The following is a 16,014-nucleotide window of genomic DNA, read 5'->3' as shown; positions in this document are numbered from 1 at the left end:
CCAAACTGGGTAGTGCTTAATACAGGCTGGGAAGGAATAGCTTTTACACTTGTAACATCAGTTTAACTTTTTCTAGATCAATTTTGTGATGGGTTTCCTGTGTACTATGCTGCCGGCTGTCGAGAATGGGTTCTAGTCCCCCCGTGTTTCTTGAAGACGGCCAACCATTCACGTTTTTAAAAGAGAATCATTTGGAAAATTCCCTACTCTTCAGATTGAATCCACCATCAAATAGTGTCAGTCTGGACAAAGAAACTCTTCATCGAACATGTCGAACTCGGAGCGGTTGTCGTTCGCTATAATCGAGCATCTTACACAACAACTTGACAGTGGGACCGTGAGCGGTGACTCGGCAGAGAGTTTAGAAGGTGAGTTTACCTCTAGGGTTCAGATCTTTCTAAAGAAATACATATGTTAAGATCCTTTGTATGTTACCACTACGAAGCCATTTGAAGCTGTAATGATGGAAAGAACATTACATTTTATCTCGTGGTGTCGAATCTTTCACGCAAATCCAAACCAATCGAAACTTTTCACGTCACTGTGGCCTTAAGGTAATTCCCTTGAAATAGTTCTACAACCCAGAATTTTTTAAAACTTGGCATAATCAATATTGAAGTTAAGGGCTCTCAAAAAATGTAATGAAAAAATGGGGGTACCGACCTCGTTTTCACAACAGAGAGTCGTAGATTTGACGCGTTTTTACTGATCGCGCAAGGAAAAATCCCAACTCTTAGTTTTTAAAAAGAGTGCCTATAGTCTTTAGAAAATTAAGTTCTGTTTGTCGAGCTGCCAAAATCCGATCTCCTAAAAAATAACCCGTAGTAGCTAATGTTCACATTTTGAGAGATCGCACTAAAAGACATTGTCTTCGCCACTATTCATACGGTAAAAAGCGCCATTTTGAAGTATTTTTACGGCCTTTAAGAGAAATAACAAAACTTCTACAACCCAACTTTTTTTCTTCTTTCAGTATATCATTTTTCCGTATATATTTAACTATTTGAGCAAATAAAAAATGGGGGTAACCGACATCTTTTATCTGTCAAAGCGATTTTAAGTAAAAAAACGCGCGCCTTTTGCTGTTTTCTTGTACAACTGGCGCACAATTCGAATACCGGACAATTCGAACAAACAGCGCGCGCCACTACGCGCAGAAGGGGTGAGCAGTGAAATTCAATGGAATTACCTATTATTATCTTGCTGTTTAGCTGTTAATCAAGGGATTGTGGGGGTGGGGGGGGGGTGAGGTTACGGGTATGGGGAGTATCTATCTTTATTATATAACAACAACCACTTCTGGTGGAATGGCGCACGCTGATTGGCTGTTGAGTGGTCCGGATCCTGCTGTAATATTTCTCTTGAATGAAGATACATTATGCAGGTAAACCCCTCGAGTGATTTGCCTTTATTCCCCTATAAAGAGACGATTTGCTACCGTTTTTATCGCAAATAAAATTTTAGCAGACTTGAAATTGTCGCACGGGTTGCAATCATTATGGGGGGGAAATTGTCATAACACAGGGAGTTTGAAGACGATTTTCCGTAAAGACAACTAATCGAAATGAAATAACAAAAAAGAAATGATGTTTTCACGTGAAGGTTGGTGAAATCATTTAGTCATTTTACAAATTGACTCGTTATTTCAAGCTTTAGAGTTGAGCACTTGTTGCTTGTAAATCCAGAACAGGTTCCTTCTTTCACTTAAGCAGCATAAGTTTTCCTTCTCATCAAAAAATTTAAAAAGAACCATATAATAAATAACTTATTACCTCGCTTGCTTGGTCCGTGCTGAGAAATCTCAGCCCTTTGTCTTTTTGAACAGACCTCGGCCTGCGGCATTGGTCTGTACAAAAGAGGTTCTCAGTACGGACCTTGCACTCGATTAATAAGTAGTATATAAACTCCTCCCATCTCCAGGCTCAAGAACAATCAGTTGTCATTTAGCCATCAATGAGTCAACATGTCAGGACAATTGCTCTGAGCGCTAAATTCAAATTTCATATTCAGAACCAAATTAAACATAATCCCTAGACTTGTACACCTAAAATGTTTCTATTTATAGTAAAATAATTTTTTTTTATTCCAAATGACTGAGGCTAAGGGATAAGCAATTTTTACAGGAGACTTGTAATTTGTGACTACTAGCGTGGTGGCATTCTGATTATAATTGAAAACTCGAGCCTGGGGGTGGGAGGAGCTTTCCTTTTTATAGTGGAACCTCATGTCTAACTGTGTCAGGCTCTGTTTTCATGGGGAATCCCCATGGACTGGGTCTTCTTTGACTTGGGGGCATTCAATCATTGGTCCATGTTTTTTTGCCAAATTGTATGTGCTTTGTTCTTTTTCAGTTGCTATCCAATGCTTAGAACAAGTGTTCAACATAAACAGAGGTGATGAAGCACAGTTGAAAAGACTAAAAACAGAAAGGTCTTTGCAAGAAATATTTGATACTGCTGAAAATTTACAGGTAGAGATAGTAAAGTTAATGACTTAAATGATTATATTCTCAGCCTGCATGATGTCTATATCTTCAACTAAACTAGTTCTGTGGACCTTAAAGTAAACAGGATTATCTTCTTACCCTTTTATCAGGCTTTTAGATAAATGATAATGTATAAATAGATACATGTATTGACTTTATTCCTTAACTATTTTCTGTGTTGTCATGCTTACTTTAACCATTCAACGACACAGCAATATAACATGCACAGTCTTACTGTGACAAAGTTACAAAAACAATCATTTGTGTTGGCTGTGGCCTATGTTCGCTGCCTCTGACTGTAGGATGGGTTAAGTAGATGGACCCTATTGTGAATAATGGGCTAGATAGGCTTGTCAAGCACACAAACCTCAAAGGGAAAGAGATTACCAGCGTTATCTAAAACAGTGGGGTATGACCTACAAGGCAAAATGATAGACATTGCCTTTTCCTTCACACTTTCACTGGCATCAGAGAAGCATTGTGGTAGGCCAGAATATACCGCTGCAGTGTATTAGATTATGGTTTAGTAAGGCTGTAGTAGACAGTAGCCATGTCAGATAGATATTCAGATATCACCAGCTTCCCCAATGTGAATAAAAACCTTGAATGTTCACTGAACTTTTCTGAAAGCTATTTGAAAGGTATTGTAATTTGGTTTGCAGACAAATGGTGGTGCAACATCCATGCACCCCACAGCTCAGGATCGACAGAAAGCAGAGGAGCTCAAAAATGAAGGTTTGTAAAGGGATTTAATTAACAGTTATTTGACACTCATGTTGAGCAGTCTCATTTTACAGATGTTATCAACATTATTACTTTTCATCAGGGAATCAGTTGATGAAAGAAGAGAAATTCCAGGAAGCAATAAATAGCTACAGCAGAGCCATTGAGTTAGATAACACAAATTCTGTCTACCCATGTAACAGGTAAGGCAACAGTACTCATTTTTACAATTCTATTTTACACCTTAGACCAGCGTTGACCCAACATTTGTTTAAGAATGACAGTTTGGGCGCATTTGAACTGTTAAGGGGGTATTCTTTCAATGTAATCACTATTTAGAAGTATATCTTAATTGTTTAAAATTGTTTTTCAGAGCTGCAGCTTACAGTAAATTAGGAGAACACCAAAAAGCAATTGAGGATTGCCAGAGAGCTATAAAACTTGACCCAAGATATGGAAAAGCTTTTGGCAGAATGGGGTAATGGATTCAGATTCACTATAAGCATTTTGTCAAGAAAAATAAGAAAAAGAAGACTCAAACACAAACAAGCCCTTTTTTTCATTCTTCACAATTTTTCATAAACATATATTATTTCGCCATTCCTTTAAAGTAAATAGCCTTGGGTTGCCTGTTGTGTAAGCCATTGTCATTAAAACCAGTGCAATTATGGTCGCAAACTGTTATCAAGAACCAACATGTTTTGCAACTGTTGGCCCATAAATGATTGGTGGACTGTATTCTCTGTTTACAATTTTCTTTTTTTTTTCAAGCTTTCACTTCCCATGTTTTATTTATTTTATTTATTTTTTTATTATTATTATTTTTTTTTTTTTGGGGGGGGGGGGCAGCCCAAAAAGTTGAATACTAAACCTGTTGGCTTTCTTATGAACTTCCCAGAAAAGAAATTACAACACCATGCAATATAATCAACACTGTTCATGCAACTGGTTGTTCCATTTTTGTTTTTGCCTACAGGTTATCTTATCAAAGCATAAACAATCTTGAAAAAGCTAAAGAAAGCTACATCAAGGTATTGCTTTTATTAAACACCTTCAAGCAGTTTCTCTTGCAAGAAGAAAATGGTTATATATTTGGGGAGAGGGATATTCTTACATTTGAACAGACCTTCCATTTGATAAGTTGGTTCTTCTGAACCCACCCTAGCTATAGGATCCAAAACTTTCCCATTTCTTATGAATTATTGTTGTTGCTCTATCAGATTATTGTTGTTTCTCAATGAGATTATTGTTGTTTCGATATGGAATTATTGTTGTTTCTCAATTAAAGGCGATAGAGATGGAGCCAGATAATGTATTTTATAAGAATAATCTTAGCCTGGTGGAGTCAAAGCTTCAGGAAGGCCAGGCGCAAAGGGGCTCAGCTGGTAGTAGGCCTCAAGCAGCCATGCCAAACCCTGCAGGTAATAGAAATATATACATGGGAATACTTATTGTTAAAAATCAAGAGATTAATTCAAGTTTTTTTTTTTTTCAGGAATGCCAAATCTTGGTGGGCTTGACTTTGCATCCTTGCTGTCAAATCCTGCTGTTATGAATATGGTATGTGATAGATTGTGTTACATAGCAAGACATTAAATATCAAAGACATCAATGTCTTGCATGTACCAAAGATTCCCACATTTTTTTTATGTTTATGTTTTTTAAAGCTCATGACTTTATGTTTATGTTTTTTAAAGCTCATGGCAAAAAGTGTTTTATTAAATCATTTATCGATTTTTTTTGGCTGCTCTCCCTGAACAAAACATTGCACTTTATTTATGAGAAGATTTCGTTAATGCTATTTTTTTTCTGTTCTCATTTTAGGCACAAACATTTATGCAAAATCCTCAAATTCAACAAATGTGAGTAAAACACAGAAGATAAATGATGGTGGTATAATTTATTTGTTTGTCATATGAAATAAACTCATTTGCGAGATCACCAAATTTTGGCTGTGACTGCTAGTTTGTACCATACAATACAAGGACATTTGGCTTTGGTACCAAGTTTGACCTACCCTCTAACTATGGTTTGATAGAACAGCAATAGTAGACAGCATTATATATTTGCAGTATTCTGCATTTGTTACTGTTGAATCTGTTGTATCAAGATGCAACATTTTCAAAACATTGATTTGTTTTTGTCTTTTGGGATTTTCAGTTTCGCCAGTCAAATTGTTCTAAGCCAATCAGATTCTTGCCATCTCTCACCTAGTGCAGTTACCTGGCTTTCTGTCGCGACACTGTCTGGTTTTCGTCCAGAGGATAGCCAGGGAAGTGCACAAAGCGAGACTCTGATTGGCTCAGAATGGTTTTACTGACGGAACAGAAAACCAGAACAAATCGGTGTTTTGAAAACGCGGGTCCCGATACAACGGATCCGACAGTAATACGCCCCCTATGTTTTACGTTCAGTTCCGTTCCCTTCTATGTTATAACTCTGTTTTTTTTTCCAGGGTTGGCAACATGATGGGCGGTGCCGGAGGGGGAGGCGGTGCCAGTGGTGGTGGCATGACAAATTTGTTTCAAGCGTAAGTAACATAAAACTACTTATATAATTTTCTTTATTGTGGAACCACAGGTCCCCCAAGCTAATATGTTGTATTTTACGTGTCTCATTCGCTGTAAATATATATTGTGTTACAATAAAAAAAAATTGGGACGAAAATTATAATAAAATACCTTCAAACTTTTCTAACCAGTTTGTGAAGTTGTTATTAATCCCTGTGAAGTTTCCATCGATTTGGGGCAATATTGAGTGATGGGGGAACTTAATCGCTCAATATTGCCCCAAATGGATTGAAACTTCACAGGGATGTAAATAACAACTCCACAAACATGTAAGAAAAGTTTGAAGGAATTTTATTATATTTTTCGTCCCAATTTATTTTTATCGTAATGCACCATGTATTTACAGTAACTATGACTGAAACAAGTAAAATACAACATTAGCTTGGGGAACCTGTGGTGGAACTTGTTTTTTTTTTTTTTTTTTTATTAAATCATGTTCCAGTCTTGCTTGTATGTGGGCCTGTATAGGGTTTCAGAATTTATCAATTGTTGTTTGTTGTTTATTAATCAGGGCTCAGTCCTTCGGAGACCAAATGCAACAGACTAACCCAGAACTGTTTGAGCAGCTGAGGACCCAAGCACAGGCATCCATGGGCACATCTACAAATACACCGGAACCCACTAATGAGGAGAAGGAAAGTGAAGAAAAGTGTAAGTGTGAGCTATTTGTCCTACTTGATATTGTTTAAACCTCTAACTCAATATTTTTTTTTATTCCAGGAGAGCTTTTATTATTGTACATGAAGGAAGACAACGGCGACATACCAATAGTTGACTTCCATTAAGAAGCTCTTGAGCCAAATAAAACAACAAGTCAACCAAGGTCGAAAAACCATGTGGAGTGAAAATATTGATGAAAATAAGAATAAATAGAACACTTGCATTATAGTCTTGGTTTTATTTAGTAGTATTCCATTGCTTCCATTCCAAAACTCTTATTCCGTACTCAGTCAAAATAAGAATAAGGGATGTGCGTGATGGGAGACTAGGATTTAGGGTGTTTGTTTTTATATTTTGTACTACAAAGGGGAGATAATTTCTTATTTATACGCGGTCTCATTCTCAGACACCAAACGGCCTTGCCGCTCTCTGGTCGCTCCCCAAAAGTCCCTCCTAAAAAAACGCGCGCTGAATAGCGTGGAGAGCTATCGGTAGGGTAGGTCCGTAGCTGGGGGTCTGTGCCTCCCCCCGATATTTTAAAAAATTATAAGGAAATGACCGGTAAGTGCGTGACGGGCCCCCCTATTTTCTTAATGTTTTTGTACGTGGCCTGCTACGGCTCGGTAAGGGTTTGAGGTGATGTTTGTTCAAATTTATTGTAAAACACCACAGAAATGCTTCTTGAGTGATTATTGACACAATTTACTGAATGTTCGCTATTACTTTCCCTTTTTCGAGGGTCTAAATCTTTTTTTTAGCTACATGGCATAGCTACGGGTAAACTGGAGAACAGATTTCAAAAGATGAACGCAGTTAGCCCCGAAAAAAATACATAGTTTAGTGAGCAAACTTGAGTTTGCCGTAAATTCAGTGACCTCAACTAGAAATTATGTTTTATGTTGAAGTACGAATATCTAGAATATGTATACATCGTTGGTACGGCGGACTCTATTGTACGTGCTTACGCCCCTATATCTCGGGCACCCTGTGGGTTACCTTTGCTGTTGTAAAATTGCATGTTATGTTTATTCATTTATTTGTATCAAGCAATAAAAAAATCATTTAAAAAAAATGGCTAGCAAAGTAAGATAGAAAAGAAAAAAAATTAGCGTTCCCATACCGGGAGTCGAACCCGGGCCGTCTGGGTGAAAACCAGAAATCCTAACCGCTAGACCATATGGGAGATCGCATGGAAGGTTAGTGGTAAATACTGTATATTAAGGTTGTATGTCTTTGTTATGCTTGACTGCATGACAAAGGTTGCCCACCGTAGGAGTCAGGCACTCTTTTAACAAAAACATTTTTTAAATTGACTTCTCTAACCTAGATGAGCAATCTTTAACAAAAAGTGAAAGCCAAAACCATTTATTCTCCTAAGTTCATTAAAAAATGGATTACTACCAACAACACTAAAAACAAACACAACACAACAATTTATTCGCGTAGAATAGACGCATTTTCTTCTAGTGTGGGACTGGATGATACAAGGATTTTTTGTATGGGGAGATATCAGTCGCGCTGTTGGGGGTGTAGGGCTCGGATAATGAAGTGGATTATGTTTGTTACCCTGCTAACAGAGCTTTTCCTGTTCGATTCTGTTAACTTATCCGTGTCGCGTCTCTGTTCTTTCGCGTTCGCGTTTGTTTGTGTCCGGATGAAGGATTTTTAACAAGAGGGGGCCCAAAAGGCACTTTTTTCTGTATTTTTTTTTCATACATTTACTGTATTTTAGGCGGTTGGGGGTGGGCGGCCCTGGCTATCCTTAAGGGTTAAAATTGATTTTGCCAGCAGCCCCTCCCCCACCCCTCCCCGTCTATTTTTATCGTCAAACTAGAAATATGTATATGAAGTTTGAAAATAAAAAAAAGCAGGTATTCACGTGAAAATACTGTATTTGCGAGTTAAAAAAAAGATTTATGCAATCCTAGGCAGTGCTTTAGCAGATAATGTATTTTTGAGGGTGGGAGCCCTGGAAAGTTGCACCTACTTCCAAATTAAGGTTCTGAGGGTTGTGCTTATTGGGGAAGCACTTTTTAAAGGAGGTCTATTTCAAATCATTATGGTATTTGTTATTTTCTCATCGGTTTTTCTGAAGAACTCTGGTAGATAGCAGGAGTAAACCTTCTTGATTAGGAGCATTATAGAGGGTCCAAGGGTTTAATCCCTGAAAACTGTAAGCTTAAAGGAGAAAAAGAGTAGCCAGTTTGCAGGTTACTAAGTGCTTTAAAAAAAGAAATTCTATATTGCCCACAGCTCCCAGGGAAAGGGAATCCCCGAGGCGGGGCACTGAGGGAACATGCCTTCCTCTGATTTTGCCATATTTCAAGGCCCGCTACAGCTCTGAATTGTCTATGGGTATTATATGGACTTCTTCACAGCCCCATCCCCTGTTGGCAGGGAGTATTGTGTGACTCCAACCCCTAGGGGCAGCGAAGTAGTCTAGGTCCTGTAGTAAATAAATCTATAGAGCCATGCTGCTGGATAGGGTAGGGTTTTTGACCTTCTATGAGTATATAGCTATTTTATCCTAAACAGGGTAAATGTTTCAAGTCACCTTTCCTTGAACAGGGTTCTGATTGTCATTTTTGCTTTTATATAAATTGTCAAGTATAATTTTGTCATTGCCTTCATATCACAAGAATTCCAATGCTTGGGGAATATTCTGGTTTTCCATAATTCATTTTTACCTTGTACTAAACAGGGTATAAAAAATAAAAGGTAGGTATTTTATTTAAAATATTTTTTTCCAAGACAGAGTCAGGGTTACAGACCCTTGCAAGCATCACTCCACCCAAACAGGGGCTGAGGAACCCCCCTCCCTACAGCCCACACCCAACACAAACGAAAAACACACACACAGGCAAATGCCTGCAAGCATGCTAAGAAAAGGGAGGTCCTGTCATCTTGACACTTTGTCCAATTAGTTATTAGTTATTTGATTTCTACAGTTTTATCATAGGAAGGCAGCATCATTTTCATTGCTTGCTTTTCTAACCATTGGATCCTGTACAACAGCAAGACATTGATCTGCAAATTCAGCAAACACAGGTTCTCTCATGGCATTTCCCAGGATAACTCCAGGATTTGGATGACAGTCAATTTCTGTGATCATTTTCCTGAGGTGAGGATTGCATAGTAAGTCTCTGATGGCTTTGGAATTGGCTATCAAAAAAAAGAGAAAAACGTTAAAGGGAAAATAGTATGGGGTAGGGGGCACCATATTTCAAAAATTGTCATAAATTCCAAGTGTTTACATTCCATTCCTCAAATTCAAGAGAATTATGGAATTGCATTTCAATTCACAAGGGTGGATGCAAGCCAAGATCCCTTGAAGGGAGGACTCTTTAAGAAGGCATAAATTTAAGAGAAACAATTACTACTGATATGCTACAGTCTGCTTTTGCTTTGTCTTTTCCATATGTTGTCTGTTTCCTTCTATGAGTTTCTTCACATTACATGCTTTTTTTACCTGTGCTATGTTTTCTTTATGGTCACAATTACAACTTGGAACTATGGTTAATGCAGGAATCGATCCAGTTACTGATTGGTCAAGAGAACAATAACCAACACTTACCTAGTTTGGCTAAGTCATGCTCATTAAGTCTATCTTCATCTTCTGTAACCTGGACATCATCGTAAACTTCTCCTTCTTCAAGATCTAAAAAAGTTGTTTTTAACATATTAGAGAAAAAAAAGCCTTTTGTGCAATCATTATTTGCTAGCATTTTTTCTGGGCTACTAAACTGGAAGTCTAAATGTGAAATTCACCTTGACAGAAATCCATTTGTTGTTTCATCATGTGAGTAATTATTGAGAAAAATAATCTCTCAGAATTTTTTTTTTTTTGCTAGAAATGCTGTTTTGGGTATGGCATGCCTTAGTTATATGCACCTATTTTAAATACCCTGCTAGCAGAGCTATTCTTTCTCTTTGTTTTTAGCACTTTTACTTGCTGATTCACGTTTCTAGATTTCCCATTGTAAGACAATGCGATTTACCAAAACCGCAAAAACAACTATAACTGAGAAACACTAGGATAAAGCCTCTGTTAGCAGGGGAATTTCAGACAACGTTGTCAAAAACAATATGCAGTTCTATTCTGCATATTGTATGTGTTGGAGGCAAAGGTATTTACCCTCTTCTTTAACTTGAGCCATCTTATTTCTTTCTTCTTCGCATTTCTTCAATCTACTTGATTCTGCCACACATATCTTTTCTATGGAAATGGAAATATGAAATGTAACGAGCGTTTTAAGGTAAATTAACTGTTTTACATGCCTTTAACCCATAAGCCTCCCTCGCAGCCGTTTTTAGGCAGGCGTCGCTCACTCCCCCTCCTTTTAGGGAGGCTTAACCCATTAACTCTCTACATTTTAGAAGATGTGACAAATAAAAAAGAAAACAATCCAAAAACTTGGTCAAGATTAAAAGTGGTGTATGTACGAACCTTTGTGTTTTTTGAAGCAAGATAGTGAACAACTGCAAAAAAAAAGGACACATTATTATAAACAACTAATTCTCTTGCAAATATCTCACAAAATGTCCTTTGAAACCTTGAAACTTCGTTGCCAAATAATATTAATATATTATCCAGCGTGAAAGAAGTGACAATTGTCGATTTGGCAAGGCTACCTTAACTAACTAATTTTCATCGAGTGCGGTGGTAGCATCTGTTACACGTGCTCATTTTGCACACGTTGGAACACTTGTTAAAACTTACTATCTGTAGTTGCATGAAGGGCATCTGTACTTGGAGACTGATTCTCTGCATACCATGCATTGTCGGTCGGTTGCTTTGTTACTCATCGCCCTATAGTATGATCATTTTTTTATATTCTTTAGATATCTATAGCTATTTATGAGTGCAGGATAAATTCCAAGGTTGGAAATTTCAACAACAATATCGCGGGCTCAGCTCTAAGTCGATACTCTCTCGGAACGTCACGTGACTATTTGACCAAAGGCGCCAGAAAAAATGTCTTGGTGATCCAAGATGTCGCTGTTCAAAGCCCGAGATTGGTGGGCTGCTTACTGCGGCAACGGCGAAGAATTCGATACAGGATGCCTATGTGTGGGGAATATTGATAATAGCTCAACTATCTCTGGTAAGATAATATTTTATTTAGGAATCGCTGCTAAACCGAACGAGAGACTTAGTAATTCCGGTGTTCGCGTTGTTTTCATCATCACAACCACATCTCTCTATCTCACTGTTTTCAGTTTGTTTTGGTTTACTGCTGCTACGGATTGACCCTAAGTTTGACGATTTAGATCGCTATGGCATGGTATACTTAAAACATGTTTAGCTGCCCTATAAATGATCGGACAAATTAGATACATGGCGAAAACGGCATTTGTTTGCTTCCCTCGGTTTGTCGTGTGTTGTTAAGGCCACTTATTGCAGTATCAGTACTGTAACTGCGCCCAACGCATGTGAACAACCGTTATAATTATCGCTAAAACAGCTGAAAAATGACGTATGAAAAATTAGGATAGTGTAAAAAAGATCCAATCTTACTCTGTATTTCTCTCCCATTTTTTTTTTACTTTATCTTTCTAAATTTCACCTGTTAAGCAAAGAAAATGAGTAAGTAGTTACTTATTGATTTTCCCAACTTTCATGCTTATATTTTTTCTATTATTTGTTTGCCGCGTTAATACCAAATGCTGTAATTAAAGCTGTTTTTATTAATAATAAATCATCAGGGATGGATCTAGACCTAAAGTTGACTGATTCCAAATAGTCAAGGACCAATCAAAGGCTGGGGGAGGGGGGGTGATAGCATACCCCACGGGAAATTTGTGAAATTACATTTTTGAAACATGCAATCTGCAGAATATTTGGGAATGTATTTAGCATTTTTGGGATGTATATAGTCAGATAATAAATCCAAGTTTAAGTTTCATCGGTGCTGTATTAAACTTATGGTCATTTAAAACTGAATGACTTCATTCATCCCATAGATAATAAATCCACTATTCTTACCTAAATTCAGCCAAATTTGTGTTCTTGAAAGTGTGGCGAGGCAAGTACCAGTTATTCTTTTCGAATTCCCCTTGTCAATATCCAAATGGTGTGCTAGCAATATAAAAAAAACAACCTCCCTCACATTGTAATGTAGCTCGTGCCGAAGACAGTAACTCGTATCAATAATTGACTCCATGACCTCTCGATTCTAAGCAGTTTTATGGTGCATTATCTCATCTAGTTGCTGATCTATTGGCATTGCTCCTCTTTGCATGTTTTTCCTAAATTCATCCATTAGAGGAACCTAAAATGCGTGTACTGGTCAATTTTGCTCGTGCGGTATCTTACGCTAATGTCGAAAGTACAAGAGGTGATTTAACTAGCCTATTTACCTTACTAAAATAACAGCCGAAAATCTTCCCAAATAAAACACAAGGCAAACAAAAATGCCATTAATATACTTAGAATACCTTGCCCAGGGGTGATGCTAAAAACTTTATGTATTTCACTTACTAAGGCGACCACTTTTCATTGTCATAGAGAATTAGAAAGAGCTATTGTCCAGTCGCCACACTTTCAACATTAATTCCAACTTCTTGGGATCTGAATTCAAACAAATTCTACACCATAACCAAAAGGAGAACAGTCCTTCTTTTGGCAGACAGGCTCTCCATGAGAAACGTCTGCATTTTGTGAAACCATTCTTCGATTTTCAAGATTTCGGTTCGAGAGATGTGTACAAGAGATCACACACCACAGCGAACAGAGGCCTTCTTTCTCACGTGTAGTATCGGGATTTTATTGTCAACTGATTTCAAAGTGATTCACACGTTATAGCAACCAATCAAAACAGAGCTTGAGTGATTTCGCGTGGACCGTAACCATTGGTGAAGAGCTTGAGTGGTTCCAGAACACGCGCGTAATTTTTGATGGATGTTTTTTTTATCGAACGTTCTAAAATTCAAATCTACATAAAAAAAATTTCTGGGATTTTGAGTGATTCACTGGAATCAGTTGAATCAGTCTGGATCCACCCCTGACCCTTTTCATTTTGTTTCAGACAAAGTTATTGTTGGAAGTTATCATGGTATCCTCAGAATATATTTGCCAAAGGCTACAAATTTTAAACCAGAAGACCTTATGTTAGAAATTCAACTCCAACAACCTATATTGCAAGTTGAAATTGGACATTTTGTTTCGTAAGTACATTATTTGTTTTTTCTAGTTTACCTTTTCTCGAAAGGCCAGTAAATAAAAGTCTTCTTTTTTATTCACAGGGGATCCGAAAGTCTTCATCTAGCTCTTTTGCATCCCAGGAAATTAGCCATCTACTCTGTACAAGGTAAATTTATATGTAGCTTTTCTTATTAAGGGAATTTTCTCACGTGTATTTTTTTATTATTTTAGCGGTGTCTGGTGCTGTAGATCATGGCAACCACTACACCCTTAACCTTGTGTACGAGCATCTGTTGGAAAGGAGTGCTTTTAACATGACAATTGGGCCATTTGGTGGTGTGAAAGGTATGAGAAAGGTGTTTGAAGGCCATATCCTTTCATTTGAATGCATACCATTCAACCTATTCAGAAAAAAAAAAATAAATGAGGTCTTCCTTACCAACAGGTAAAGACTTCATTTGTGTGCAGTCAATGGATGGAATGCTATCATTTTTTGAGCAAGAGAGTTTTGCATTTGGACGATTTCTGCCTGGTTTTCTACTGCCTGGTCCTGTGGGATATATTGGCAAGACAGACTCATTTCTTGTCTGTACTACAGCTAGACAAGTAGAATCATACAAGTGAGTGAATTTAGCAAGTCAAAAACTGAACAAGAGTCCTGCTTTCTGGCATTGCCCCTCCTGAAAGATATACAGTGGGAGCCACAATTTTTCGAAAATTAAGATATACCATTATACCTGTTAACCACAGGACTCTAAAAACCTGTAGATTTTGCTTCACTTTGGCTTTTCTTTTTCTGGCCAAAGTGGGTAGTTCTCAGGAGCAGATCTAGGTGTGGGCCAAGCGGGCCCCGGCCCCCTATTTTCAGATATTTGGCTTAGAAATGACAAATAATATAAGGAAATACACCCTTGCTTCAGCCACTTCATTTTGGAGCTCCTGGATCCGTCCCTGGTTCTAGCAACAAGAGATTTCTGATCTTGTTTTCCTGTTTGTTTGAAGGAAGGGGGGTGATAAGTTAGTTTTATTTTTTGTTATTTTTGTTTTATTTTTATTTTTTTTTATTTTTGTTTTACATTTTATATACCATTTTTATAGATATCAAACCCTTGCTGTAGCCACTGATGCAAATAATAAAGAAGATATTGGAAACAAGAAGATCTCTGGCAAGAAACTTACTGTGAGTACTCTATGATCCAACATGGCAACTGCTAATACTTGATGCTAAGCAATGGAAACATGGCTGGTGTCTAAGTTCATTCTATAAAGCTTCAAAAATATTTACCACATTTGTTGGTATCAAGGTTGACTGGACTACAAATATCGGAGAATGTGCATTGGATATAAAAGTCTTCTCGACTTCTAGTTCACCCACATCAATTCTTGTGTTAGGTGAGTAGCTAGATTTGGAGTCTTTTTATATTAAATTCAACCTTCTTTATGATTTGCCCCAATTTGTGGCCCCAATCCCTAGTGAAATCCAGGATTCACCCCTGTTTATCATTCTTACTTAGAAAGAAAGGAATGAAGCCCATCTTTATTAGGACTGTGTTATAGATGCAATGTGCTGTTATACATTTTACATGAATGAAGTATTAGTTTATGTAAATGCCCCATTGTCCGTGCAACCAAGTTCAGACACTGACCACCGAACTAACAATAGACCTGCAGAGGTTCTTAGTGTCAAACAATAACATCTTGGTTAGCTATAGGTTGCTAGATGGGTAATACCAATTGTATTTTACCATCAATCACATCAGTTCCTAAATAAACAGTTTGTCATCAGCAATGCCTTATTTTTTTCTTTTGCAGGAGAGAGAAGTCTGTTTTGCATGAAAGAAGATGGAACTATTAGATTTATGAAGAAATTTGAGTACAATCCCAGTGCTTTTATCCCGTATGACTCTGTTAAGGAGGGTGTCATCAACACACTGATAGCCACCCACACTAAAAGTTTATTGGTTTATCAGGATGTTACGCTTACTTGGGCAGCACAACTGCCTCATGTCCCTGTGGCAATAAAAGTAGCTACATTCCAGTAAGTAATGCCCTTTTATAAGGTGTAGCAATGGTAGCAGAGATTCTGAGACCTTTTTTAATTTTTTCAAGACTTTCTAAATTTAGAAATACCCATCACTACCCCTTTTATAGAACTCTAGATAAACATACATTTTATCTCGATTTCCAGCTAATTTCTGTGAGCCTGTAATCCAGTCTCCTGTAAAGAGCTGGATAACTGGTCTGTGTTATTATCCACCCTATTCTGTCAAAGTTTCGACCAATCAGGAAAGAGCCAGCTATGCCTTAAAGCAAAATTATAACAAGCAAGGCTCAAGAAAAGAGATTGAAGACAGAGTTTTGATTGGTTGCCAAAAAGAAAAGGAAAACAATTAATAACTAGCCCCAAGGGGTTAGTAAGAACCTTTACATTA

General features: G+C 37.5%; 3 protein-coding genes and 1 non-coding gene across 5 annotated transcripts in view; 2 read left to right on the top strand and 2 right to left on the bottom strand.

The window, feature by feature from the left end:
* Window positions 1–120: 120 nt before the first annotated feature.
* Window positions 121–6,661, top strand: LOC116611891 (small glutamine-rich tetratricopeptide repeat-containing protein alpha). Its single transcript, XM_032372529.2, has 12 exons — window positions 121–368; window positions 2,352–2,470; window positions 3,148–3,220; window positions 3,312–3,411; window positions 3,582–3,686; window positions 4,185–4,239; window positions 4,497–4,629; window positions 4,704–4,768; window positions 5,033–5,070; window positions 5,664–5,738; window positions 6,290–6,429; window positions 6,499–6,661. Coding segments are annotated over exons 1-12 (1,005 nt in total). The 5' UTR covers window positions 121–268; the 3' UTR covers window positions 6,501–6,661.
* Window positions 6,662–7,549: 888 nt separating this feature from the next.
* Trnae-uuc lies at window positions 7,550–7,621 on the bottom strand. The gene has a single exon. It is a non-coding gene; the product is annotated as a tRNA-Glu (tRNA).
* Window positions 7,622–8,993: 1,372 nt separating this feature from the next.
* LOC5504253 (zinc finger HIT domain-containing protein 3) lies at window positions 8,994–11,358 on the bottom strand. The gene is made up of 5 exons (XM_001625112.3): window positions 11,159–11,358; window positions 10,886–10,917; window positions 10,574–10,654; window positions 10,013–10,096; window positions 8,994–9,600 (listed from the first exon to the last, which is right to left on the bottom strand). The coding sequence occupies exons 1-5, from the start codon at window positions 11,242–11,244 to the stop codon at window positions 9,392–9,394; spliced, it is 492 nt and encodes a 163-aa protein (XP_001625162.1). The 5' UTR covers window positions 11,245–11,358; the 3' UTR covers window positions 8,994–9,391.
* A 21-nt stretch (window positions 11,359–11,379) lies between these two features.
* The window catches only part of LOC5504252 (protein PTHB1), an 18,999-nt gene continuing 14,364 nt past the window's right edge, over window positions 11,380–16,014 (top strand). For both annotated transcript variants that reach the window (XM_032372525.2, XM_032372524.2), the window contains exons 1-8: window positions 11,380–11,543; window positions 13,467–13,605; window positions 13,684–13,748; window positions 13,814–13,927; window positions 14,028–14,202; window positions 14,681–14,762; window positions 14,887–14,974; window positions 15,395–15,620. In XM_032372525.2, coding sequence (XP_032228416.1) covers window positions 11,432–11,543; window positions 13,467–13,605; window positions 13,684–13,748; window positions 13,814–13,927; window positions 14,028–14,202; window positions 14,681–14,762; window positions 14,887–14,974; window positions 15,395–15,620 — 1,001 coding nt within the window. In that variant the 5' untranslated portion in view covers window positions 11,380–11,431. The remainder of the gene's footprint in view (window positions 11,544–13,466; window positions 13,606–13,683; window positions 13,749–13,813; window positions 13,928–14,027; window positions 14,203–14,680; window positions 14,763–14,886; window positions 14,975–15,394; window positions 15,621–16,014) is intronic.

This window comes from Nematostella vectensis, chromosome 2, assembly GCF_932526225.1.
Source record: "Nematostella vectensis chromosome 2, jaNemVect1.1, whole genome shotgun sequence".
Lineage (NCBI taxonomy): Eukaryota > Metazoa > Cnidaria > Anthozoa > Actiniaria > Edwardsiidae > Nematostella > Nematostella vectensis.
The sequence above is the reverse complement of the archived record's forward strand: the minus strand, read 5'-3'. Positions and strand labels throughout refer to the sequence as shown.